The sequence below is a fragment of the Argentina silus genome (assembly GCF_951799395.1).
Source record: "Argentina silus genome assembly, chromosome: 1".
Taxonomy (NCBI): domain Eukaryota; kingdom Metazoa; phylum Chordata; class Actinopteri; order Argentiniformes; family Argentinidae; genus Argentina; species Argentina silus.
In genome coordinates, this window is record NC_139655.1 from 25,083,499 (window position 1) to 25,110,838 (window position 27,340).

Genomic DNA, 27,340 nt, shown 5'->3' on the forward strand with positions numbered 1-27,340 from the left:
CCCCTCCTCCTTCTCTTATTCTCTTTCTATAACTCTTTCCCTTTCATTGTGAGACTGCTCTGTGGGTCTTGTTACACCTCCTTGTCTTTCTCCTTTTTCCTTTTTCCTTTTTCTTTCTCTCTCTCTCTCTCTCTCTCTCTCTCTCTCTCTCTCTCTCTCCCTCCCTCCCTCCCTCTCTCTCTCTTTTAGAGGGTATCCATGGCACCTTCAGAATATTCTGTCCAGGGGTAAAGGGCTACTCTGTGCTTCTGTAGACAAAAAAACAGACAGTTTCTTTGAGTCGGTTGCACTTTGGGGATTTTCACTTTTGTCAGACCTACATTTTTATGTCCAATGTCGCCACTGGTGGTAAAGCAAAGCATACTGGGAAATATGTTGGACCTTACTGATACATTCAGGGAACCAACCACCTATGTTATTTTAACAGATGGGTTTTCTAATCCTCCTGTAACAAAGACAAAGTACAGACACCACACAATAGCGAACGCTGTGCGCTACTGTACGAACCAGCCGGCTTCATGTGGACATCTCAGCGTGGTTGAGTGAGTGACCTGACCACAGGTGTTGACAGGTGGCCTAGGACACACAGACACGTCATCTTTTCTCCTCACTCACTAGAGCGAGACTCCCCTCCCACTAAAACATTCATACATGGATCTGCTTTCACAATGGAAAGCTCGGGCTACTACTGCTGGGACTTTAGTGAACTACCTCTACTAGTCTGGTCTCAAGCTCATTGTAATGCATTGAATAGAAATGAGAAATGGTATCAAACACATGAGAATTGGTATCATACCAATATTGATACCATTTCTCATTCCATTCCATGCATTACAATGAGCCTGTCCTCCGATTTCTACCTCCGCCAGCCTCCACTGGTATACAAAGACCTTCAGTCAACAGGTACGCCACAGCAGCCAGGTGAACACACACTCTCTCACAACAACAATCTAGAACAATGTGACAGACACGAGAAAGTAAATACACCACCAACACAGTGCAGAGAAGAACCACTCACTCACCCACTTTCCTCCAGGAATCAGCAGAGTCCAGAGTTTTTAGCTGGTTCCATTTCCACCGGGGGAGACAGGAGGGGCGTCCAGAGGCCGTACCGACGACAGGAGGAGGAAGAGAGAGGGGGGGGGGGGTACAGGGAGCTGCGAGAGAAGGGGGTGATGGGAACCGTCGTTAATTATTCAGAGGCCAGTCAGTCCATGTGATCAGGACCAAAATGTATAATTCATCCAGGAGGGCCGAGCACTGTGTGTGTATGTGTGTATGTGTGTGTGTGTGTGTGTGTGTATGTGTGTGTGTATGTGTGTATGTGTGTGTGTGTGTGTGTGTGTGTGTGTGTGTGTATGTGTGTGTGTGTGTCTGTGCATGTCTGTCCAGCAGCTGCTCCTCTGCAGCCTTTCCAGCCGTTATCATGTGTATGTGACAAGGGTCGTCAGGCTGAGGGAGGCTAGCTCTCTCACACTCACCTCCCCACCCCACGCACAACGACACCAGCAGTAGGGGCCTGGGAACGGAGCAGGTGTGTGTCCACACTGACCCCACGAGGCTCAGACGCTGCAGAGTGCAGACAGAGCAAACTGACAGTCAATGGTTAAACCTCTCTAACATTATAGTCCATAACGAAAAGAAAAACCTGCATTCTAATTTATTTGAGTAAATGAATGCATGACAATAACTAAAAGTTATTCTAGTGAGTGCGGCTTTATTTTTCTTTATATGTCCTTGGACCCTGTACCCTAAATTAGTTGTTTTTAATGAGTTGAGCACGTCATTCCCCCTCTCTATTGACAGAAACAAACTCTCCCTTACCACCATCATCCTTGTCACTTGGATAGGTATCAGCAAGATGATAGGGGCCCCCTGATAGATTGGGTGGAATAATCACCATTTTGCTTAGACCCGTCCAACCCTTTCAGATGTGTGTCTCGTGTGTGTGTGTGTGTGTCGGGGTATAGAGAGAAGAGAGATCTACAACCAACTCAGGGCCTGAGTAGAGTTGGCCTGATGAACTCTCAAACAGATGTTTTCATATGGCATTGGATTCATTAAGCAATAATGCCTGAGAGGTGTGATTTATTGTCAATATTGTCATGGGTAGGGGGAGTGACAATGTTGACGGTAAATCACGGTCTCGAGGGGATTATTGCATAACAAAAATTGAGAAGGATGACAAGAAAATTAGGCAATGAGAGAGGGTGTGGTATATCAGGGTTTTACCACGGCTATGCTGCGATAAATCTCTTAAATACTAGTATTGCCGCATCCCCCCCCCCTAACCCCCCCCCCCCCCCCCCCCCCCCCCCCACCGCCACCACCTCCCTCTCTTGGCTCCCTCCCCTTCCTCCTCTGGGCTGGGCTGGAGCATGGCAGGGTTGGTACGTTGGGACAGACTGGGCCTTGATGGTTAGTCTGAGGTGTAGTATTATGGTTGCAGTAATCTGGTGGTAATGTGATAGAATGACTCAGGTTACCAACCTGCAGTCTGACGAATGAGCCACGGGGATAATGTGAAATTACACACGTGTGTGTGTGTGTGTGAAATTACACACGTGTGTGTGTGTGAAATTACACACGTGTGTGTGTGTGTGTGTGTGTGTATAAAGTGTTGTGTAAGTAATGGGGCAGTGAAGCATTTTTTCTTCTTTTGGTTCTATAGTCCAAAGGTTTGGATCAAATAATTACGATGAGGGTAAAGTATAGATTTACAGCTTTTATTTAAGAGTATTTTTGTACATGTTGGTTTCACCATTCAGAAATTCCAACACTTTTTATACATAGTTCCCCTATTGCAGGGCACCAAAAGTAATGGGACAGACATGGCAATATGTTTTGGCTCATTGTCATGTATGACTATATGATGAAGCACCATCCAATGAATTTGGAGGCATTTGCTTGTACTCGAGCAGACAAGATGTTTCTGTACACTTCAGAATACATTCTGCTGCTGCTATCAGCAGTAACATCATTAATTAAGACAATATAGCCAGTTCTAGTGGCAGCTATACTTGCTCAAACCATAACACCCCCCATGTTTCACAGATGATGTGGTATGCTGTAAATCTTGGGCAGATTCTTTTTTCTCCAAACTTTCCTATTGCAATACTTACAGAGGGCACTGTATATATATATACACACACACACACACACACACACACAACCATTCCCTCCACACACACACACACTGATGAGAGACGACAAAGTGACCGAAAGCACAGGTCATAGAATGCATGGATTCTAGGCCTTATGCGCAGACAGACAGACAGGCAGACAGGCAGACAGGCAGACAGACAGACAGGCAGACAGACAGACAGACAGACACACACATACTGGGCAGTTTGTGTGGGTTTTTTTCAGGGTGAGATGGAGTGTGGGCATTCCTGAGGCGATGCGTTTTATCCACAGCAGATGAGAGAGCAGGAGCAGGAGCAGATCCAGAGACAGAGATACACACACACGCACACACACACACACACACACACACACATACACAGACACACACAGAGACACACACACAGACACAGACATACAGACTCACAGACACACGCACACACACACACACACACACACACACACACACACACACACACACACACACACAGAGACACACACACACACATACACACACACACACACACACACACACACACACACACACACACACACACACACACACACACACTCACATACATACACAGATGAAAGAGTGAGAGAAAACCCAGGAAAACATCCTATACCCAGTACCTGGGGAAGTAAAACTGAAAACTGCTGGTATTTGAAGACATCTCAAGACAGAAAAGAACTGGAAAAGATCTAGATAGAAATACCAACTCCTGCCAGCCCGAGAGCTGCCCTTAAAGAGGAGAGAACCTCACACTGTTCTGTTCTGCCCAGACCATGCCTTGGCAGCACAACAGAATGATAGTAGCTAAGAAGAACCAGGTGTGTCTTCAAACCAAACCGTACTAACTTCATAAGGACCACAGCTACTGAAACGTGGGTGAGACACACCAGCCTCTTAAATGCTAATTCTTATGTATCATATAAGAAACAGACACGTGTTTGAAAGCTCATACTGTCTACTGTTTACTAAAGGTATCTACTACATACTAACCATACTACATACTATTTAGACCCTACTGGTTAGTCAAATGTAAGCAACACCTTTCAACATGCTACACCACACCTCATTCACACTGAGAAACTGTTATCTTTGGCTCAACACATTTACATTTATGGCATTTCACAGATACCTTTATCCAAAGCGACTTACAACAAATACATTTGTCTAAGTGAGTGAATCATCTATCCATCAGTCATCATAAGAAAAAGTAATCTATGCTAGGACCAGGGGCTATTGGCAGTCACAATGCTAGATCAGGAGAGAAACTTGTACAGGGGGGTAGTGGGGATGAAGAGGTCTTTACCTGCTCCATAATTGTGAGACAAAAATCTTTTTCTTCTTGAATAATGTGTAGTGAATACATACTACATGTACAGGCAAATCTAGTATGACATCCTGGCATTTTATAAATACTTAATTTTGGTACATTTTGCATACTGCAAAACGTTCTTATCTTGCATACTGAAAACACCCGCTAAATAGGTTGCATTATGAGCATTCGGACATGGCCAATGTGGTAAAATCTCAAAAGCCTTTCCTTGCTTCCCGGAATCCTCTATACTCACCCCCTTCTCAAAACATATTGGAGGGGAAGGTCTGAGGTTCCTCCCCTCTGACCTTCCCCTCCAATGCATTTTGATTAGGTGAGAAGAGAGGACACAAGGAACCAAGTTAAGACTTTTTAGATTGGACCTCCTGAATGCAGGATATTGCTGCAGTGTACTGTACATCTCTGGCTGTGTCTGGGACTTGTAGTGGCCAATATCTTACAGTGTCCTATCAATGAGACAGTGTGTGATTACAATGAGTGTCCAGAGATCGATCAAAATCCACACCTTAATTGATAATATGCAGGCTGCCCAGATTCGGTGTACTTGAAAAAAAGAGGAGATTCCAGCCCAAATTCTGCCTCAAATGCATATTATTTGTCCAGTTACCAATGACCGGGTATATATAATCAGTGGTTCCAACCTGTTTTGGCTGCATGCTCTTTGACAAGACTGATCTTTCCTTTAACTTCACAGAAGTGAGCAGTCTGGACCCAAGCAGACACAAAACACAGCAGGGCTGGCTTAGTCTAAATACATCTCTAGTGCTACCTTGTGGATTTTATTAGAATTACATCTGTAATCAGCATCATTAGAGTTCCTTCATTACTTACAATCCAGAATCAAACTTGGATCATAAAACAATCAACTCAAATCTGGGTCAAGCTCACTTGACCTAATGTCAGCCTCCAACTACAGAATTCCATGAAACAAGGCCAATTAAGCAAATAAGTTATTAACTGTTTTAGATTAAAGCACCCTTCATGATAAACACAAATAAACAATAAATCATTGATTCAATACTTTTATTGAAATAGACAAAAAATACCAAAGAAGCAGAACACAGGAATGTTTTGGTGATCTCATTCATTATCCTGTCAGACACTCATGGCACACACAGTTAGTCCATTAACTGACACTTTCATAGTGTCAGAGAGAGCGGCCGTTCCATGCCAGTCCGGCTTGGTGGGCACAGGTTGTCTGTTTTACTCGTCTGTCTCAGACTCCTCATCCTCCTGGCTGATCTGGAAGTATCGCAGCTCATACGTCTCCTTGTCCGACGCCACCACCCTCAGCCAATCACGGAGGTTGTTCTTCTTCAGGTACTTCTTGGTCAGGTACTTCAGGTATCTGTTGGCCAATGGGAGAGGAGGATGAGTGCCATCGTTGTCAGGAGTAAGAGGAGAGGCTCCTTTCCAATGCCACAATCATGTTGCTTTGAGTTTGTACGTTTCAGACTGACAGCTATGGTTGTAAAGAGTGCCTAGCGACCGAAACTCTTCCTGTTTAGTTGGGATTTGGGGAGGGTAAACTGATTGTGTTGGAATTTGGGGAGGGTAAACTGATTGTGTATCCACTGGGTTAACTACTAATACACAGAGCTAGAACTCACCTCTTGGAGAACTGTTTCTCAGATGTCACATTGATCTTGTTTTTCAGACGTGCGATCTGAACTACATTTCCCAGGTTACCCGTCTTGCCATTGACCTTTACCCTCTCTTTGAGGAAGATCTCCTGTTGGATAGAGCACAGTGACACACTAGGGAAGAGAACCCTAGGAGTTGAGCTAGGGAAGGGAGCCCTAGTCCGCACACAGGGTTAGAAACAAAATTCACAAACGACACATGATCAAATAAGCTTAATCATGGAGGAGCAGATTATTCAGGCTTAGTCACTTAACATTAGAATTAATTAATAAATAAGTATGCTAGAGAAGTTAATAAATTGTCTTATCCATGTAACCATTCTAAATTAAGTGTAATATTGCCAGCCAGTCTATAGTGATAGGAGATGTATTGGTTAAGCCAAGGCAGTGACCAGTGACTTACAAAGTTGGCAGAGTCCAGAATGCCATCCTCCACGGGGTGGGTCAGGTCCAGGGTGAACTTCCATGAAGCCCCCTTCTTGGTCCTCTTGACAAACGTCTGCTTCTTCTGTTTCAGCTGCAGAACAACATTTTGTGGTCAGATCATAGATAGGACAGAGTAAAGGTATTACAGTCCCCCAATCTACACCCAATGTTTAAACCTACTTTAACATGGGCACAAAACCATGAAATGTAACTCAAGTATGGCAATGGAAAAATTATTGTTCTGCTTGAAATTGGGTATAATATACTTGCATACTGCATGATAAGTAAGGATTTCATTGTTCAGCCTACAACCTGTTCACTGTGCATTTGATGAATACTCTTGCATGAGAGCTAGCTCTTATTTCAATGTACATGGCATTCTAGGCGATAACTCGTACTTAATACTCGCCATGTCCAGTGGGGTGTACAACTTTCAAGCATTGCCCATCATTTTGAACTGGGAGTCTAATCGACTCTACTGGCTAGCTAGCTGCTCAATGTTAGCAAGTAGACACGTGTGACCTAAATGTTAGCTAGCTTAGCTACATAGCTGGCTGTTGAATGAAAGGCATGAGAACTTGTGTTGTTGCTTTATTCTGACATTGATGTAAGGGAAATTAAATAGGAAAGGGTATACTCTGGCGCCATGACAAGTTATGTAACAATTTCTATGAAAAATGTATGTGCATAATGAACATAAATCGAAAAAAAATGACTGTCGAACGGGACTCTATTCACATACCGGTGCCATGTTGAGCGAGTAGAGTGGAAAGGAAGTACAGACGGTCGCGCGCGTAAGTCGTACACGTCATGACGCAATACGTTGCCTAATATGGTCATCCTGCTGTGTTCCAATGTTTGCAGGTTCGTTCCAAGTTGAAACTTTAGAGCAGTAAAACTGTTCTATTTTTGGTTTTCTGCTGCAGTAGTAGTACGCAGTCACGCACTGATATGGTAACCCTTCATTTTATTAACTCAGAATATGAAAGCACCAGCTGTGTGGTAGTGACTGATGAGCTTCATTTAACAAATCTAACACAAAGGGCAGGTATCACAGACAAGGCTTAAGCCTAGTCCCAGACTAAAATGCCTGTTTGAACTGTCTGAACTCAAAGCAAATTGCACAGACTTATCTTAAAATAGTCGTAGATTTAGCCTGTTCTGGATTAAACAAAGCCGATTGCAAGAGGGAGGTTTAGAGCTACTCTAGGACTAAATTGAAGCTAGTTTAACTAGTACACATTGGGCCGGTTTCACAGACAAGGCTTAAACCTAGTCCTGGACTAATATACACTTTCAATGGCAAATTGCCACTGAGGAGTCTAAGACTAGGCTTAAGCCTTGTCTGTGAAACCGGCCCATTAAGGCCTACTCCTAGCTTAATCTAAGCCCTGTCTGTGAAACCGGCCCAATATGTCCTTGTTATCTGTTATCTCACAAAACATGCGAGTCCAAAGAGCAGACCAGTGCCAAACACACCCTCGTGAGAGTAGTCAATCATTAACAGCTACACCAAGAGAACATGGTTTTACTGTCATAATGAGTCTGTATTGTTCATAATATCATTACCGAGTAACAAGAATTACCTGTCATACATAAACACATGCTCAGATTACACATATGATGAAAAACCAAAGGGCCACTGTTGTATTTTATTCTGATTTATTGTTTCATTTTGTCAGACATGTCCTATTCTAGCAATGCGTTGATGACTCACTCACAGGGATGGGCAGAGAGGGAGTGGTGCCAGCACACACAGAGCTCATCACGCCATTATGTCGTTTCTCAGTCAGTTCAAAAGAATGCAAGCATACAGATGAACTGAGGGTGCACCATTGTGTGTGTGTGTTCAGTTTCAACTACTCTTCACACTGATGTGTTGGGCGTTCAGAGAGGGTGTGGCACCCACTGTCACATGCCTCTGTAGTGGGAGGCCTTTCTAAGAGGGCCCACTCTGGCTCTGACACAGGCAGTTCCCCCACCACAGTCCTGGTACAAAGCAGAATTGTGTCAGTCCTGCATCCCAATTCCCCACTCTACTCCCTGAAGAGTACACTTGTCCACTCCCCTACATGGATTTAAAAGCATAAGCTTACCCTAATCCTATGCTATTAAATCTGTGGGGTAGCAGACAAGTGTACTCTTCAGGTAAGGGTGGAGATACAGGCTAGTCTATAGAATACACCTCTATAGAAATATCCCTATTCTCTACCCCTTCCCCAAAAATCTTAGGAAATGGTGCAGAATTGGGACAGAGGCCAAATCTCAAAAATCTTTCCTTGATTCATCACATCCTCTATACTCACCTCCTTCTCAATTTTCATTGGAGGTCTGTGGGTCCACCCATTGGACATTCTACTCCAATACATTTTAAGAAGCAGGCAAGGAGAGGATGAGGAAAGACTTAATTCAGCCATAGCCATTTTATGCTGGGCCTCAAAAAATGAGAAATCAATACACCAATTCCCATATCAAATTGAAACATTGATGGGGAGCCATCACTTTTAAACACCGTCTCTGCACAATCCCTGCAGATGTCTCAAGGCTATTATATGCTGTGAAAATGTTGTGTAGCCCTCAACTATTTGTTAAAACAATGTGACATTCACATGATCAATCAATAGACAATAAAAAAACACCACAAACTAGTACTTTGTTTGTTTGAACTTTATTTTTTTGCCATCTCCAGTCAGGTGACAAAGGCCTCGAGTGAACAAATTAAGCTTGCAACGCCGCTACACTCACTCCTCAGACACTTTCTATTATGGGATGACCAGGACAGCCGGGCAGGGCCTGGCTGCCGTGGTAACAGAGGTAAGCGCACAGGGCCCTCACGTCCCTCAGACTTCTATACAGACAGAGACCGGCATTGAGAGGAGAAATCACTGAAGTTTGTTTTCCTTTTTTTCCATCTTTTTGTGAAAAGTGTCATTTTCCTTGATAGTAGAATTTTTAAATGCTAGGGATAGACCTCAAGAGTGCTCATAAGTGCTAACCACTGGCATTCCTGCATTTGGGAGAAGGCAGCGGAATTGCGTCCGATCCACCTAGGAGCCAGAGCAGAGATCATGTTGGGAAGCAGTATGGCAGCCAGAGGGGGGACAATTAAACCTAAACCAAACAGAGTTCAGCATTAGTAAAAGGGGCCACCTCTCCCCCCCCCCCACACTCTTACTTTTAACTCAAACACAACCCCACCCCTCCATCCCCCTAAAAGCATCAGACCTGCTCTATTCAATCTAAGGAATATAAAAAAATAATCATACAAAAGCTGGATCCCATCATTATTATTTAAACATTCAGGAATGTAAGTGGCAAGACCAACATCTCGAAGGCAAAAATAAAAAGAGGAATGAGGAAGAAGTCAAAAGAAAAATGTTTACGTATTTTTTATAAAGTAGATTATTACTAAACAAAACCTCAGTGATCCGGCAGAATGCCACTTGGCAGCGAGCCGCAGTGGGACAGTCCGACACAGCATCGGAGAGAGAGGAACCAAAAAAAATGAGAAAAACAAAAGATAATCACAACAGAATGATTGAGGTTGTCTGTGAAGGCCGTCGCTTTGGTGACAGAACCAATAAGAATGCAAGAGACTGGTTGTTGCGGGTGGAGCTTGTCGCCTGGGCAGCCCAGTCAGCCTTCCTATTTTGTGGTCATCACCTTGATGGCCGTGGCGCACTCTTCCCCCATGGCAGCCAGCACAGAAACCTGGGGGCAGACGGTCATGATTGGTTAACAGTTCCTCACATAGCAACGGTTAGTAAAGGCACCTGGTTGGCTTTTAGTCAGTTGCTCTGCCAATATAACCTCTCTATAAAGAATGGAACTGGAACCAAAGACGTTACTCCATAAACCTAAAATTGTCTGCAAAGATGCATGGGCTACACAAACGGGACTGAAACGCGACCACATTCCTCTGAACACTTGAATCCTACACCAAGTTTAAAACAAACAAAAATTGAATCTCCAATCAAACAGATACTCACCAGGAATTCATCTCCAGCTGCGAATTTCGCCTCGATTTCTTTACCGAGGTCTCCTTCAGGGACACGCAAGTCCTCCCTCACATCTCCATTGTCAGCCAACATGGACATGTAGCCATCTGAGATGTTCAACAGCTGGTGAGTGAAGGGAACACACTTGTTAAACAGGAGGTAAACACAAGTTACACACACGTTACTGTGTTGAGAGCTTGGTAAAAGACAGGAGACAAGCAGTGGTCATCATTTCTGATCCCTGAAAACTTTAGTAGAGTCCATGGGTCATCTTGCATAGTCAGGCAAAACTACACTACAACTGTACATAGAGTTCCATTCTGCAGGGGCATGGGCTAGTAGCTGACCCCCTGACCTGAATCAGATATTTGGATATGCATGAATAACATGACACAAAAATACAGAATATCAACTTCATTATTTAGAATTTCTGGGGGAGATCACATGGAGTGAGTGGCAGCTGAGAGAAAACATGTGGGAGGTGCTGTTGTGCTCACTCAGTTGCGGTAAGCATGGAGAGAAGCAATATGTTCCCTTTTGCCTGTCCGTCCGTCCGCCCCGCACCCCCCCCCCCCCCCCCCCATTTACTTTTCCTTATGTATAATAAAGTTGTGACTGAACAAAGTTTTTTTTTTTTAAGACACCAGGTCACTCACATTGAAAATCATTAGCTTTCCAGACAACTTTGCCCCATTGCTAGCAAACATGGGCAGTTGTTTTCTCCAGGGAAACTTGGCTACGCCATCCAGCTTGTGTTCCAAACTGTCAAAAAATGTACAACATTTTGAATGTTTGTTGACCTGAACAGCTATGGCATAGCATTGACTGTTAACAGATTGAGTAGATTGATAGAGTCAAGTGAATTCTTGAGAAACGATTACATCAGTCAATTTACATTCAGAGCTTATTTTAGCATTAAATAAATCTCTGAACATAAATTCGGAAAAATGAAAAGCTGCTTCAGGAATACATTTACTGTAGGCTGTATTAGAAATACAATGTTTTCTGGCTTGATGGTACAAAGACAATTGTTTAAGAAACACCATCATTAGGCCTAATATGTTTGTGAAGTTGTTGTGGTAATTCCTGTCTCAATTTATATAGACCCATGTTGAAAAAAAGACAACTTCTCAGGACACCTCATGTTTAAGCCACACCCACTCAATGATCCGAATACAGATGGCGGGTTGAACATATACAGATAGTGACAGCTCTCCACTGTGGTACATCTCCATGCTTTTGGTGCCCGCCCACCCACCCAGTGTCACAACACAGGATGGGGAGGGGTTACGATGACATCTTACTGTGGACCAATGGAGGGGTTTGTGCTGACAATGCAGAGAAACAAAAGCAGGGGAGGTGTGTGTGTGTTTTTGGGGGAGGGGGGCAATATAGCCCCAGTAAGATAAACAAACCATTGTGGTCAGTACAACAGCTCTAATCACAGCTTCATCGCTGCATTGTGAAATGGGGTAGAATAAAGACACGGCAGACCTATGGCTGATCGAAACTGAAGCCTCAGCTATACTCTGTCCTCTCAATCTTCCATCAGGCCATTCAGGCACAGAGGGAAATCGAACGCATCATACATCAACATATTCCCTTGGCGTGACATCCTCCTCTAAACATTGCACAGTAAATGCCTGAGGGACCAGCTCTTTCACCAGAGCAGGCATTCACAAGTTAATCTGTACATTTCACACTAAAGGGCCTTACTAATTAATGCGATGTGATGCACTGGTATGTTACTCAGGGCAAGAAGACTAGCCATGAAAGTAATTGGAGTGAAAGAGGTTGAATGAGCCAATTGGAAACTGGGGAATGGTAGTTTGACCATGCATGTTGGGAGTAAAGCCAGAACACCGGGGGGTGGGGGGGGTCCAGGGTGACGACATGTCTATGAGTTCTAGAGGCCCCACAGTTATCATCCCTGGAGGCTGGCCAGTATCGTTTCACCACCTCACAGGTGGCATTGGAACACATTAGGTGTGAGTGTGGTGCCGTTATCACAATTCACTGACACACTGGGAAGGCAGTCAGCCAACACGCTTGAGCAAATCACTAGGGCAGCCTTTAACAATTAATGCACCAAGTCTCCAGTTCTTATACAATTGGAGTAATGCTGTATTCAAGTCCTCTGGATAGGAAACTTAGGAAATGTCCAAACTCTGCAATTTATGGATCTGAGTTTCCCTGTTCCGAGAAAATTAAATTGATTTAAAGTTCCACACAAAATGTTGGTGGTAAGCCTTAAGTTTCCGAGGAGGACCTGAATGTACCATGATAGCTGGGTTAGGTATATTAGATGAGAAATGGGTTGATGCAATGATGGGAAGTGATGTCAGACTGACCTGGAAGTCACTCCTCTTGATGTGGGGCACATCCATGTTGTGGGTGGAGGGGCACATGTCCTCATACTTCTTGTTGGTGAAGATGTCAATACCGACCATGTTAACCTACAGACAGGAGGAGTGAAACTTATTAAGTGGACAACTCATAACAAAAAAGGCACCCAAGTTCCATTCAACATCTAATACCAAAATTGTCACACAGTACATGGGCCTACTTGAAAAAACACGACGAACCTTTGCGTGTCCGTGCTTTCCGGTCTTGGAGGTGGACATTTCCACGATCTTGCAGGGGCGTCCCTTCAACACCACAAACCCGTTCTTGCGCAGAGCAGAGCACTGCATGGGGATGGTGGTGGAGGCGCCGGACTCGCCGGATGTGAAGTCAAGTTCGGGGTCTGCCATGGTGCGATGGGTCAGGTGCACTATTCAGGTGGACAGAGGAGGTTAAGTCAGATAAGACATTACATCAACAGACATGCAGAAGAGTGCAACACTAGGTAATGGAAGGGTTGGGTGTAAATGCACAACCTACCTAACTCAGATGTCATTCCTACATTTGGCAATCAAGCTTGGGCTTACAATGGATATAAAAACTTAAAAGTAGAACTTAAGCGTTGGCGGTATGAGGGCCATTCAACATAACACTTTAGCGGACATACGGAGTATATGACAATGTGAATGACGAGCATCTCTGCACGTGTGATTCGGCAAAGGAATTCAATTTCACAGTTTCATCGCGAGGTCTACGTCAGAACAGTCTGATTACAGATCCAACGCCCTATCCACGTGTCTCGGTTTGGCCCGTGCCTTCCCCAGGAGGCGGAAACATGCCGCATCATGGTGGCTCGGTGAATAACGGCGAGGCCCTGCACGGGACGCTCGTGGCCAACTAGGCAAATAAACAGCAGACCCACTTCGCACGCAAGCTTGTTATAGCCACCACAAGTGGCATCCTAGAGCCACGAGTAGATCACTTGACTAGAGACTTCCTTCAGTGAGGAATTCAACAACATTAGCATTAAAAGCTAACAATAAGCTAGCTGGTAAGGCAGGCCTGCACGCTATATCAAATAAGTTGGCAGGAAAAACTTGGCTATCCACGGCGGTACGGTCGAAATATTAGGACATCACATGCCGAATATTTGCCAAATCAGCAAACTACTGCCTATAACCCCCCACGTAAAACGTTAACTACTTCCAATGTAAGTAGCTAAGCCGCACCAGAAACAGTTTACAAGATGTGCTAAGCGTGGAAACGAGGCTATCATGCGCAGCTGGCCTCGCTTGCTAGCCAACGTTAAATAGCTGGTACCACTGGTGAACTGCAGGGATCAACCCGGCAAACGTTAACTAAAGTGTAAGTCACGTGGGGATGATTCAATAATCTAACATTAATTTAGAATTAAACTGCAATAGCCAACTAACTTGCTAACCGTATGGTTAGGCAACTGGCCAACTCACATTACGAACAAATGACGTTGGCTAGCTAGCAACCGATTACCTAACTGTAAAGCTTCGTCAACAGAAACTGTTTATTTTCAGAATGCGATGTCTACGGCACTTCCATTCATTAGACACCATCCAGGCGTTTTTATCACAGACAAGTTGATGTCAACATTCGTTAGCTAGCTTTTGCTAGCAGCATCGACATAACGGGCAACTTCCACCAAGCGCGCGGAAAGGCCTCATGCCTCTCCTTTTCATTCGAGCCGTGGCGTGGATTCAGAAACGTGAAACATGGACCCACACCCTGCTCCTCTGTACACCTACACGCATCAAACAAACTTCTTTTTGACCCTCTGCCTTCATTTCCGACCGCTACAAACTTAAGCAAACCCGACAAGTAAAAATTTAACTGACATAAAACTATTTACTGTGCTCTATTTTGCCCAGTGGGGAGAAACACGCGCCATGCAACACTTACCTTCCAAGAAAAAGAGGAACGGGACTGCGCAAGCGCGACCAATTTTACTGCGGCATCCGTAGAGGGGGAGGTACTTTTATATGGGTTCCGGTTGACGTGCAGATCATGATGAGCAAAGCTGATCCAGAGAATGGTTTCAGTCAAAGAGAGTATTTACTCTTTTTATAAACCTCTCTGGTTCAGCAGTGTCAAGTTCATGAATTAAGCCAAAGAGTAGGTAAGTGTTAACTTTCATGAACAGAATCACAAACTACACATAAAAGGGTGAAAGGGAAAAGGCTGTATTCAGTAAAAATGATGACTGTGTGTGTGGGGGGGAGAGAGAGAGATGGGGGAAGGGAGGGTGGAATAACTGTCCTTACACATAGCTAATGTTTAACTTGTCAGTTTATTTAGAAAAACAGAACATATGTAAATGCATGTGGTCATTTCAAACATAAGTGAGAGTGGGCTACAAGGAAAAGTCAGAAAAACATGATGATGCAACTGGAGTCACATTAACCACTATTTATAAACACATCCATCCATGCTCACATCGGCATCAGACTGCTACCTCTGCCCACCTGTTTCTACCAAGGAAAATAACAACAGATCAAAGACCAGAAATTAAATAAGTAGCGTTTTTATTGCTAAACTCTCTGCGGAGGCAAGGACCCAGTGTACAGCTACCATCCTAATATTGTTTCCTCGTTTTCAACGGTTAATCACATTCTACTCACTAATTAAAATATAAATATATCGCATTGTGCAAATACCGGGAGGTCAAATAAAGTCCTAGCACCTCTGGTATATAGTCTACTGCAGCCCTGCCTCTTCCCAGACCTCTACATGCAGACAGAAGATACCTCAGAGTCAGAGTTCCACAGCAAGAGAACTGCTCACATACAAAGCATTGGAGTTGAAGCACCTTGAGCATTCTAGCACAGCTTGGTTTCACCTGTGTGTGCTTTAGCCAACTCCTATGACTGTCATCATCATGCCATGAAGTCTGACTTGGCATGACAACAATGGTTATATAGGATTTTGGCTGATGCACATATACGGATGGGACCAGGATAATTCTAACATACATAGCAGAAAGTACTGTACACAGCTGAACTCATGAAATCGGAGGAGACAGAGAAACACCTGTGACTCCACATAGACAAAGTATTGATATTGGCTTTTGTGTAAAATAAAAAAAAATACATTAAGTCACAACTGATATAACAAAGGAATTTCTGTATATGCACCTTTAGCAGAGCAATCACACCATGTTTCCATGACAACAGAACTCTGATAGGTGAAAGCAGGGTTCGAACTGTCAAATCAGAGGTTCAGTGTGTCAGACTGGTGGGATCTTTTATAAACCCTCAGAGTCTGTGTGTGTTTGCATGTAGGCCTGTGTTGAAGGAGTTGAACATGGGGATTTGGGGGGGGGGGGTTAATCTTAATGACGTTTACCCTGGCGTCATCCAGACTCTGTACAGGCATTTCGCTGAGTCTGGGTACAATTCTTTGAAGTTGTCAGCACATCAAGTCAGTCATGAGGGGTTGACTTTATGCTGATTGGGTGACCCCTTTTCAGATTGACCTATCACTTTGGCTTGTTTATGCAGCACTGCCCTTGAAGTCTCACAGCTTTGTTCAACTGAGAGGGATGCCCCCTCTGAATGCCTTATGTGTTAACCAATAAGGTGTAGGGCTTGAATTGGCATTCAGGCTAAATGACATTGCCAACAGTGTGAAATAATGCTGTGTATTTTACAGGACAGACATCCAGACAGGGAGAGTGAGGAGAAAGCTGTAAAGAGTGTTTCTGTACAAGGACGGGACATTTAGGTTGGAAACATCATCACAGAGTGTGTTCCTTGTCAGAGGTTGGGTTTTTATTGATCCCAGTGATTCAGACAAGGTGAAAGCACACACACACACACACACACACACACACACACACACACACACACACACACACCCAACCGCCCCCCCACAAACACACACACACATACACACAGACAGACAGCCGTAACAGTGGCAGCAGAAAATCCTGTCCTGTTTGCAGGGAAGACAAGTCACACGTGTTCACAGTCTGATACTTACAAAAAAGTTGAAATACAAATACAAATTATACCACAATAAAAACATATTGTTCTTTTTCATTTAGGAATTCTTAAAACCATTTCTTCTATTCAGTAGAAAGACAATGAAGCCTTATAACATTAACATCAATTTGTTTTCTCTAAATGATCAGTAAGATATCATCATAATGCAATGCTTATCATTTTCCCTTAGAATTGCTCATGTCAGTGAGACAGCATCGTGCATGGTCCCCTAGCCCCTATCCTCTACCCTTGCGGTGTTCACAGATCTAAAAGGGCTGGATAGGTTAGAGCAAAATGGCAGAAAATCTATTTGACCTATTGAATTGTTAGGTGGTGTTGTGGAGCCATTATATTAACACAAATCCCGCCCTTTCAGATCTCTTGACACTGATATGGTTAGGGCAGTTAGCCTCCCCCATTTACAGTGCCACATCAGTAGCTTTTCAACATTGGATCAGTCAACACATACAGACTCTCCTCCACTTTCAACAACTACCTTGGCAGCTCTTATAGCACAGATTCAGACACAATATCCTAGATTAAATTTGATTCAACGGAAATGGTTGAGATTCATATTGTGGACATTCCACTTTCCCACCTAAAGATAGTTTGAGTAACCAACCCTCAACCAAAGTTACTGACACTAATATGTTAGATTCAGAAAGATAACCAACCATTTCACCATCACATTTCCTGGATTTCTTTATTATCCAGTCAGCTCCCAATGTGTATTGCCTTAATTTACACTTCATAGATGATAAGTGGTGACAGGTTTTATACGCGTCACCATGCAAATGTACAGAAGCAGATGAATTAACTGAGCGAGGAACAGATGATGTAAGATGGAAGCTCTGACTGTTAGCCAACCGAAACATCCGTTTCTGTCTCTTCACTCTGTGAGGTACAGAGGAATGAACAGCTTTACACAAAAGAGGAAGATAAGATGGCCGAATTTAGGCCGCCTTACCTTCTTTCCTCTTTTCACTGTTCCTTTGTCACAGTCTCAGAGTGCCTGTCTGGGAAGCAGGGTCTGTTCCAGATCGTTAAGTGAGTATTACAGATGTCCAACACACATAGAGTAGAACTAGGAGAAATAGAACTGACAGAGAGGAAAGAGGGGGCATGTGAATTAGAACACGGGTGGCATCTATGCCAGGGTATACTTTTATAGTTTTTTGTAATTGTTGGTGATAAGTCCTTTATTTTTCCAGTGCTGCTGCAGCCAAGAATTTACAACCCCCCCACCGTCACCACTCAGGGGTTAAGGGTCATGTCAAGACTCATGAAGGTTTCTGACCCCATGAGGGTGACTACGCCACCATGTCCTGTCCAATGACCACCTCAAAAAAAAAAAAAACACTTGCCAGGAGAGCTTAAATAGACCACAGAGAGAGAGAGTCACATTAGAATGGAATTAGGTGTTCCTCTCTGGTGCCCCCGGTGGAGGGAGGTTGTACTGCAGGCATCTTGTTGGCGTTGAGCGCTGGCTGGGAGATGGTTTCTCCTTTGGCGATCCTGTCTCTGTTTCATCGATCTGCCTGTCTCTGTTCTCTCTTTATCCTTCCATCCTCTCCTCTGGTCAGTGAGGTAACAGAATGAAGCGGAGGGTGTATGGTAAAGGAGAGGGTTACCAGTTCATCATAGAGCTTCGGTTGAGGGTCATGAAGAAGACTTGGCTGCTGCCGCCGGAACGCACAGAGGCAAAGAACACCTGCACAAAGCATCACAGGAAGAGAGGACAGTTAGCCTGGTTTGCTCCCTGTCTGGTTTGATAACTGTCTGTGCTTTGACAGCTTCCTGTCTGCGGTGTCATCCTTCATCCCTTATAGTTTCCTGTGTGACCTCACATGTTTGTCATCATCCTGTTGGCTCAAACCGAGTCAAACTAGCCCTGTCATGCCCAAGAATGACTGCATCTTTAATGTGTGTGTGTTTGTGTGTGCTCACACACCTTGTCATTCCGTTCCGACAGGAACTTCAGTCGCTGAGCTCGCTTGTGCATGAAAACTCCGTCGAGGTGTCCCGTCTCCACGGAGCGGATCTCAATGGCCTTCTCTCCCCAGCCCATGATCTGGTTGGAGTGGATGTAGGCTGCGGGGGCGGGACAAGGGAAGGGGGGGACAGACAGACAGGGGATTGGACAGGAGAGGACTCACTCACCACCAGTCTCAACCAATCACACCCCGAGGCCATGCCACCAGACCACGCCTCTGGGAGGAAATTATTGCAGCAGTTTCTGAGCGGCGGACTAAACACCTGAGCTGTCCACCCACCAGAAAGGTGGGTGGGGGTAACCGCAGGTAGACGGTTTTATGGAAAGAAGATATCATGGGGGAAGGTGGGCAACCCTTGGGGTCATAGTGGGCGTGGTTGTAATCCTGCTTACAGGCTCTCTGCTGACAGGTGATGATGGTGGGTATAACCATTATGATGAGGATGAGTGATTTTACCTCCCAGTCCAGTGATCCAGCTCTAAGGCAGGGTTCCCACGTGCTGAGGGAGAGGACTGGCCAACAGATCAGCGTGTCTGTGTGTGTGTGTATGTATGTGAGTGTGTGTGTGTGTGTGTGTGTGTATTGGCGTCTATCTAAGTTCTGGGTCATAATACAGCTGTTTCACTGGGTGTTTTTAATATTTGTGATGGGGGCTGGGGGCAGGGGTTTGGCTGTGAGGAGCTCATTATAAGGTGTATTTCATGTCGTATTTCATGTTATAAACGTTACAAAAGCACATCTGGACTGATGGGAAATGATGTGCTGTCTCAAAACAAAACAACACAAACCCACATTGCTTCAAGACAGAGACATAATCAGCCAAACAGAAATATAATTTCAACCAATTAATGAAAAATACAACATAAACTGGTGTATTAGGGGGTGGGAGTTGTTCACCCAGATAACGAATTGACCCAAATTCATGGCTAACCAGCAAGCAATGTATGGATCCGCCTAACTGAGCATAAGCAACAACAAAAAAAATATTTGTTGACTCTCATACAGCTTAGCAAACATCATTGAAAGCCAATGGTGTTTGCATACTGCTAAGGCAGAGTTATTTTTGGTTGCTGACTCTCAGGATCCATATATCACTGACTTTAATTAATAGCAAATTATGTGTCATACTACTCCTTTATGATATGATAACAAAAAAATTACTACACTCAAAAATGAAACTGGACAGATCAGACACTGACTGATGAAAAAACCTACATAAAACAGCAAAAGAAAACACATTCTATGCTGAAGATTTTGAAGGTACAGTACTGACGGCATACAGGTGCATATTCAAGTCAATCATAAGATCAAGCGGTCTATCAAACAAGGACACAAAAAGAACAGACATAACAACACAAAGCAGCAGACAAAACAAAAACATACAAACACAAACATTCCTCCCTAGGCTAAGCTAGGCTAGGGTTAAGATTAGGGTTAGGGGCTGGGCAGAGTTCAGTGCTCTAGGGTAAGGGAGTGTGGGGGTGAGGGGTTAGGGGTTCTTCTAGGGTGAGGGGGGAGTGTTTGGGGTGAGGGGGGTGTAAGTTCATCACCAGGACCATGCACGTGTGTGTGTGTGTGTGTGTGTCTGTGTGTAGGTGTGTGTGTGTGTACCAAGGGGTACATACAGTATGTTCTATGTGATTCATTATTATTGAGCATGTTGAGCAAGATAACTGCTCCATTTCAAACTAATTATGACCATTTGCTGTAGCTAAAGAGGGACAGAAGTGTGTAAAAGTGTCCGGAGATGTATAAGTAGGGACAGTGAGAGAAGGAGAAGAGGAGGGGAAAGTGTGTGTTCTATAACAGTGAAAGGAGAAGAAGGAGTGTGTGTTGTCATGACAAGGGTAGGAAGAGAGGAAGAGGCAGGTATTTCTAGTGATCAGTGATGTAGTGGTGGGTAAACCCAAGTAAACCCAGCTTTTTATTTCGGTGAATAGGGTTTACCCATCTTTTCTTCTAGGTCAATGTTACTTGCGTTAGGGTTTACCCACCTATTCAATCCATGGTATTCAGGGTTTACCCACCTGTTTATTTTGTATTTTTACCACTACATCCCTGCTAGTGACCGGTTGTTGAGAGAGAGAGGAGGAGGGGAGGGGGGGTAGTACAGTAGTAAGCGTGTTTGGGACGTACCAACGGAGGTGGGCATCTCCCCCCACTGGAGCACCACGTCTTTCGTGATGCGTCCGTACGTGTTGACGTAGACGCCCTCATCCTCGTAGCACAGCAGCATCTCCATGCCGTCCGTCTTCGGCAACACCACGATGGCGTGGGGAGTCACCTGACTCTGAATCTGCCAGATGACATATACGGGAGGGGGTGGGGGGTGAGGGCAGGGGGGTGAAGGCGGGGCTGTCGTGAGCCCGGGACGAGGGGGCACAGAGCAGGTCCCCCTCTCTCTCCATCCCTCCCTCCCTCCTTCCCTCTTTCCTTCCCTCAGCTCTGTCGCTCCATCCCTCCCTCTCTCGGGGCCAGCACACCCCCCCCCCACTCTGCCCCCACCCTCTTGCGAGAGAAACTGCTGCAACAATAGAGTCTCCCGCTCCGTCCATTCCACACAATCACCATGGTAACTGACAATAACAACCAAAACAAACCGTCAAGCAAACGGCATGTGTGGTTGCTTTGGTTACCATCTCTCCCCAGTTCTCTGACTGTAGTCAGTGTAAGTGTGGGGTTAGAGATCATAGTTCACTGGTGAACCAATGGAGAATCTTTTCAACATTTTATTTACCTGGTTCAGACGACCGGCCTCTGACCAAACTTACAGTCACCAGCTGTCTCTCACTCACTCATGCCACCACCCTCTCAACTCATAATACAGTCAGAATACATTACAAAAACACATCCAGCTAAATGTATTTCATATTCACTATGATAGTAATAGTCTGATTCTGAATCATTCTTCCATTAACACCTGCAGTGATGCTTTACATTCATTAGATGTCTCACTCTTTCTCTCTCTCTCTCTCTCTCTCTCACACACACACACACACACACACACATCCAACACACACGCTCTTACGTGGGAGGGGATGTAGATGTCGTAGGGGTTGCCAGAGTCCACGTCGATGACATGGAAGCCCACACTGGAGCCGTAGATGACCTTTAACCTCTGACCCTCTTCCACCGTCAGGTCAACCAGCTGGGGCCTGTGCTGGAGGTCAGTGAACGACTGACAGACAGAGAGAGAGGGAGGGAGAGAGAGAAAAGGATAGACATTATTGAAAGAGAGAGGAAGTGAGATGGAATCGGGGGGGGGGGGGGGGGATCAGTTCGTCCTTGGTGTGTGTGTGTGTGTGTATGTGTGTGTGTGTGTGTGTGTGTGTGTGTCTCACCTTGAAGGCCATGAATTTATGGTATGGTTTAGGGGCCCAGGCGTAGATCTCCACTGCATTCTTCAGAGCGATCACCAGAAACTTGATCCTCTCATACTTCACTGGAGGAGGAGAGAAGAGGAGAGAGAGAGACGCTGTTCAGGTCTCAGGCAAGGTTACTGAACCACCTTCATAACACACACAGACACACAGACACACACACACACTGTGCCGTACCGACTTTGTAGTGCACACAGCCCTCCAGCTCCCCCACAGTGATCCAACCCTGTTTCTTCTCCACTTCCGGGTCATTGTGTAATATCCTGTTCCTCAGCCACGACAGGTAGTACACACGCAACTTATTCTTCTTCCCTGAGAGAGAAAGGGAGAAAGGGATCATTTTTCACAATTACTGACACTACTAGACAGTTTGAATGAGACAACACAGTTCACAGAGGCTCTCTTTCATAGACATCCCTGCTTTCCATCTGTTCTTTCCCCTCCCTTTCCTATTCCTTTCTCCTTCCTCATACCAAAGAAGGTGCCTGTTGTGTTGTGGTTGTGGTCAGGTTGTGGTCAGGCCTACCTGAGATGGTGACCAGGACGTTCAGTCCCTCCAGTACGTCCATCTGTTGGAAGCGTCTGCGGTTGATGAGGTTGTAAACCTTGCCCTGACCGCTACGGTCCAACAGCATCAGACCGTTCTCTGTCCCCACCAGCAGGTTCACTCCTGACACACACACACACACACACACACACACACACACACACACACACACACACACACACACACACACACACACACACACACACACACACACACACACACACACACACACACACACACACACACACACAATGGGTAGACTCATGAGTGTGTGTGTGTGTGTGTATTTGCATGTCTATGTGTTGAGTGTTTGTCCAAAGAGTCGATACACATATAATAATTGTGTGAGTATGTCTGTGTGTGTGTGTGTGTATATATATGTATTGGTCTAGTTTCTTACCCCAGAGAGCAGCACACAAGATCTCAGAGTTGAAGCGTTTCTTGTACTTGCGTATCTCTGGTGTGTCGCTGTGTGGTCGGATGTTGGTGGGGTTCACGTTGACCACCGAGATCTTTCTGGCCTCGTTTAGTCGGGCCTGCTCCTGCTCCTGCCTCAGCAGCTCGTCAGCAAACAGTGCTGCAAGAATGATGATGGAAGATTGACAAGATAGTTGACTGATGGTTTCCCTGAGGGTATAGTCAACATTCATACTCTGTTAAAATGACGCAGACCAAGACCATCTTAGAAGGCCTAAAATGCTGCTGCATTCCCAATTTTGAGTTGTGTAACCCATTATATCCCACATGAGTTAATAGACTACAAAGACTAAGGTCTTGTCCGTGATCATGAGCCAAAATCAAGATCCAGACCAAGACATAGGTCCCAAGATCCAGACCCAGACCAACCGCGGGTCAAGCAGTGAGTCAAGACCATGACAAGATCAAGACCGCATTTATGTGGTCTTGAGTGGTCTCAACACCAAAACCACAAGATCAAGACTCCATCACCGGTATCAACACAGCTCCAGTGTCTCAGGTCAGTCAGTCAGTCAGCTCCAGTGTCTCAGTCAACCCTAGGTGGCATCATGCACTTGAAAGTCATTTACAATTTATAGGTAAACCTATTGAAGTAGAATACCATGTGTTTATCCATTTGGGTGATGCTTTCCTGCCATTGTTGACCACATGGCGCCCCTCACGCTGTCACAAATGCAATGAATGGCAAAGATAGCATGTGCCTTCTCTAGTGACATAACTTTATGGGTGCCACACAAGACAAAATTCACTAAAATACTAGAACGTCTTCTCTAGGTATGGCAGAAAAGGACATTTACAGTAGATTGTTGGGTTCTGAATTACATTGAAGATAATCATTGTCCTTTTTTCATTTTTTGAAGCAGCAGTGAGCAGACTCACCAGAGGCAGAGTTTTCATCATCATCCTCGGTGGGGGAGGTTCCGTACACCCGCGGATCGACGAATGGTGTGAAGGAGGACTTGGATCCACTCCCACCCATTCCATACTGCCAATCAGAGATAGAGAGGGTGGGATCAGATCCTCTGAGTACACTGCTGTATACACTTACGGGTTGCCAGATCAAGCTCAGATGAGCGACTGTTCCCTGACAGGTTGCCAGATCCACAATGTGATCGGACGAGTGCTCTCACAGGTTACAAGTTTGGACTGAGGAGCTTCATGTTCAGACGAGTGCTCTCTAACAAACTACCAGAGCGTGTACAGTTGATTGTTCCCTAACGCGTTGCCAGATGTGAAGAGTGTTCATTTGAGTGTTCTAACAGATTTCCAGATACTGAGTGTGTTCTGATGAGTGTATTCTAACGGGTGACATCCACCAGTGTAGACATTGTACTGTGCAGCATGGGGCTTGAGCACTGCCAAGCCAGGGAGGCAGGCAGGCAGAAATCAGAGGATGGGCTCATTGTAATGCATGGAATGGAATGGAATGGAATGAGAAATGGTATCAAAAACATGTGTTACATACCATTCCTCATTCCGTTCCATGTATTACAATGACACAAGCAGGAAAAATGAACAGAGAGGATGGGAGACACAGACTGGGTTAGAGATTGGCTGAGAAGCATGGAGGGAAAACGAGTATATATATGGGGGCTGGGGTTTAGGGGGCTAGGTTGTATGGGGACTAGGGTTGAGGGGGCTAGGTTGTAAGGGAGCAGGTTGTAGAGCACTAGGGTGTATTGGGGCTAGGGTTTAGGGGGCTAGGACCAGGTGTTCAAGGCTAAGGTTTAGGGGACTAGGGTTGCAGAAGGCTGGGGTGTAGGGGACTACTGAACCTACTTGGGCCCCAGATCCATCGCCGGGGGAGACCAGGGGGGAGGTGCTTTGCTGCACCAGATCGGGCAGATTGGCGTTGCCGGGGAACAGATTGGCGTTGCCAGGGAAACCATTGCTGTCAGCAAAAGCGGAACTCCGCCTCCTTTCCCCAAACTTCTGGAACAGAGAGAGAGGGACGGGCTACTCTAGACACTGATCTCAGGTGAGATTTACATTGACGTGAGGGTTAAGATTGGGGAAAGGTTAGTTGATCCTACATCTGTGCCCAGGAGCAACTTCTACCAGGGAAACCCTCTGTCATGCGGGGTGGGTGAACCCAGAGAAGTGGAGTGAAGAAGCAGAGAGACGGCAGGTGACAATGCAGAAAGTGTGACCACACACAGTCAGACGGACAGAGGCACACACGCACCCCCACTCTCCCCCACTCCACACACACGCACACATTCTCAACTATAAACACACACACACACACACACACACACACACCGAGATGGCAAGTGAGTGTTGAGTAGTGTGCAGTGAAGGTCTGGGGTCAGAGGGGAAAAGTGAAAGGTGAGAGGGCACTCACCTCGCGCATCTTCAGGGTGCTGTCCTTGGAACGGTTGCCATAGGAATCACCATGGGAATCATTATGGCCTCCCATGCCGTAGGACTCACTCCCACTCTGACCCGCAGACGGCCTGTGGGGGAAGAACATTTGGAGAACTTTATTTGGATTCACAGTATTAAAGGTTAAAGATTTAGCATTGCTACCTGACAATTTAGACAGATTTTAATAATACAACTTATAAATGCCCAAACTAGCTTGGTATAGGGCCTCATACACACACAAACACTCACATAATGCGTGGTATGTCGCTGACGGGCACAGAACCGTCAGTAGTCCCTCCGCCCTCTCCTTCCTCGTCCTCGCTGCTCTCTGACTCCTCACTAGACGACGAGTAGTCGGTCACTTTGACAGGTGGACGGTTAGGCTCCTCCCCCTGCCGCAGCTCTCTCAGCTCCTTGGCCAGAGCAGTCAGGTCCTAGAGGACAAAAGGTCAGGAGAAACATAGGCGAGGTCAACAAATGGGTGATGTGATGCAACCAGAGCTCAACGACGCTACAAAGCTCTTAAGTGTCAGTGGGGATTTTGTGGCTAATGTTGTTTTCGACAAACTTCACTTGGTTCCTTAACCTGAAACAAGGACGAAACATGCTAATTTGGGGGCGGTTTCCCAGTCACAGATTGAGTCTAGTCCTAGACTAAAATGCATCTTCAATGGAGATTTACCATTCAAAATGTTATTTAGTCCAGGACTAGGCTTACTCTGTATCCGGGAAATGGACCTTAGGGTCCATTGACTTTTTTTGGTAAAAAATGCCATGACAGAGTGGGGAGAAGGGACACTGAGTGGGGTGTCAGACTACAGATCCCATGATGCCTCTAGGGAGTGGTGGAGTGGGGATAGCAGGGGGTCTGAGGTTAAGGGTCAGGACACAGTTCCTACAGTAGAATCAGTCTGCTTCTCTTGGACACATAGAGGGAGAGCAGGACAGAGGAGAGAGGAGCGTGCACGTGAGGGGTTGTAGTGGTCATGGGCGTGCATGTGGGGTTAGAGGGGGTTAATAGTCTTGGCAGCCTTACCAACTCCTCCTGATGGCAAAGAGAGAGAGAAAGCAAGAGAAAGAGAAAGAGAGAGAAAGGACAGAGGGGGACAGGGGGGGTGCAATAAGAGAGAGAAAGGACAGAGGGGGACAGGGGGGGTGCAATAAGAGAGAGAAAGGACAGAGGGGGACAGGGGGGGTGCAATAAGAGAGAGAAAGGACAGAGGGGGACAGGGGGGGTGCAATAAGAGAGAGAAAGGACAGAGGGGGACAGGGAGGGTGCAATAAGAGAGAGAAAGGACAGAGAAAGGACAGAGGGGGACAGGGAGGGTGCAATAAGAGAGAGAAAGGACAGAGAAAAATAGGGACAATAAAAGAGGATGAGAAATGAAGAGAGAGATGGTAAGAGAAGGAGAGATCCCTAGACATGTAACTATCCTATCAGCAACAGCCACATCACCGGAACAGAGAGGGATGCACCTGACGTCCCATTCACACCAAATAGTGGACCTAGGAATGTAGTGGGTTACTGGTGGGGAGGGTTCTGAATGGGACAAGCTAAAAACCCACTAATGTTATTGTGACGCAGTCTTGAGTTCTCACCACTTTGCTACTGCTTCGCACGGGGCAAATACTAAATAAAACTCACAAACTACTTTTGAATTTAACTAATAACTTATGTTGTAGCCC

The 27,340-nt window shown here is 45.4% G+C and overlaps 3 protein-coding genes across 11 annotated transcripts in view; all 3 read right to left on the minus strand.

The window, feature by feature from the left end:
* Positions 1-5,475: 5,475 nt before the first annotated feature.
* On the minus strand, positions 5,476-7,301 carry rpl22l1 (ribosomal protein L22-like 1). Of its 2 annotated transcripts, none has more exons than XM_083669522.1 (4): positions 7,278-7,301; positions 6,513-6,626; positions 6,077-6,265; positions 5,476-5,814 (listed from the first exon to the last, which is right to left on the minus strand). In XM_083669522.1, exons 2-4 carry the CDS (start codon positions 6,536-6,538, stop codon positions 5,670-5,672), a joined length of 360 nt encoding a protein of 119 aa, XP_083525648.1. In that variant the 5' UTR covers positions 6,539-6,626; positions 7,278-7,301; the 3' UTR covers positions 5,476-5,669. The 2 variants fall into 2 exon arrangements, with proteins under 2 accessions (XP_083525648.1, XP_083525647.1); XM_083669521.1 differs by having other exon boundaries at positions 6,077-6,198; positions 7,278-7,295.
* Positions 7,302-9,184: 1,883 nt separating this feature from the next.
* eif5a (eukaryotic translation initiation factor 5A) lies at positions 9,185-14,850 on the minus strand. The gene is made up of 5 exons (XM_083672951.1): positions 14,809-14,850; positions 13,119-13,306; positions 12,885-12,989; positions 10,525-10,656; positions 9,185-10,246 (listed from the first exon to the last, which is right to left on the minus strand). Exons 2-5 carry the CDS (start codon positions 13,284-13,286, stop codon positions 10,181-10,183), a joined length of 471 nt encoding a protein of 156 aa, XP_083529077.1. The 5' UTR covers positions 13,287-13,306; positions 14,809-14,850; the 3' UTR covers positions 9,185-10,180.
* Positions 14,851-15,177: 327 nt separating this feature from the next.
* The window catches only part of tnikb (TRAF2 and NCK interacting kinase b), a 30,211-nt gene continuing 18,048 nt past the window's right edge, over positions 15,178-27,340 (minus strand). For 5 of the 8 annotated variants that reach the window (XM_083674844.1, XM_083674839.1, XM_083674843.1 and 2 more), the window contains 12 exons: positions 25,904-26,088; positions 25,632-25,743; positions 25,067-25,219; positions 24,167-24,272; positions 23,211-23,387; positions 22,790-22,933; positions 22,441-22,575; positions 22,225-22,325; positions 21,912-22,061; positions 21,020-21,179; positions 18,841-18,980; positions 15,178-18,600 (listed from right to left, as the gene is read on the minus strand). In XM_083674844.1, coding sequence (XP_083530970.1) covers positions 18,517-18,600; positions 18,841-18,980; positions 21,020-21,179; positions 21,912-22,061; positions 22,225-22,325; positions 22,441-22,575; positions 22,790-22,933; positions 23,211-23,387; positions 24,167-24,272; positions 25,067-25,219; positions 25,632-25,743; positions 25,904-26,088 — 1,647 coding nt within the window. In that variant the 3' untranslated portion in view covers positions 15,178-18,516. The remainder of the gene's footprint in view (positions 18,601-18,840; positions 18,981-21,019; positions 21,180-21,911; positions 22,062-22,224; positions 22,326-22,440; positions 22,576-22,789; positions 22,934-23,210; positions 23,388-24,166; positions 24,273-25,066; positions 25,220-25,631; positions 25,744-25,903; positions 26,089-27,340) is intronic. The other 3 variants (XM_083674838.1, XM_083674840.1, XM_083674842.1) reach the window with 3 other exon arrangements.

Excerpts from the sequence above, each read along its gene's own strand:
- rpl22l1 (XM_083669521.1), bottom strand. Across the intron at positions 6,199-6,512 it reads TTCTGGACTCTGCCAACTTT|GAGATCTTCCTCAAAGAGAG; the intron begins GTAAGTCACTGG and ends TCTATCCAACAG. Across the intron at positions 5,815-6,076 it reads GAGAAACAGTTCTCCAAGAG|ATACCTGAAGTACCTGACCA; the intron begins GTGAGTTCTAGC and ends ATTGGCCAACAG.
- eif5a (XM_083672951.1), bottom strand. The coding sequence starts at position 13,286 with ATGGCAGACCCCGAACTTGACTTCACATCCGGCGAGTCCGGCGCCTCC. Across the intron at positions 12,990-13,118 it reads GAAAGCACGGACACGCAAAG|GTTAACATGGTCGGTATTGA; the intron begins GTTCGTCGTGTT and ends TCCTGTCTGTAG. Across the intron at positions 10,657-12,884 it reads TCAAGAGGAGTGACTTCCAG|CTGTTGAACATCTCAGATGG; the intron begins GTCAGTCTGACA and ends TTCACTCACCAG.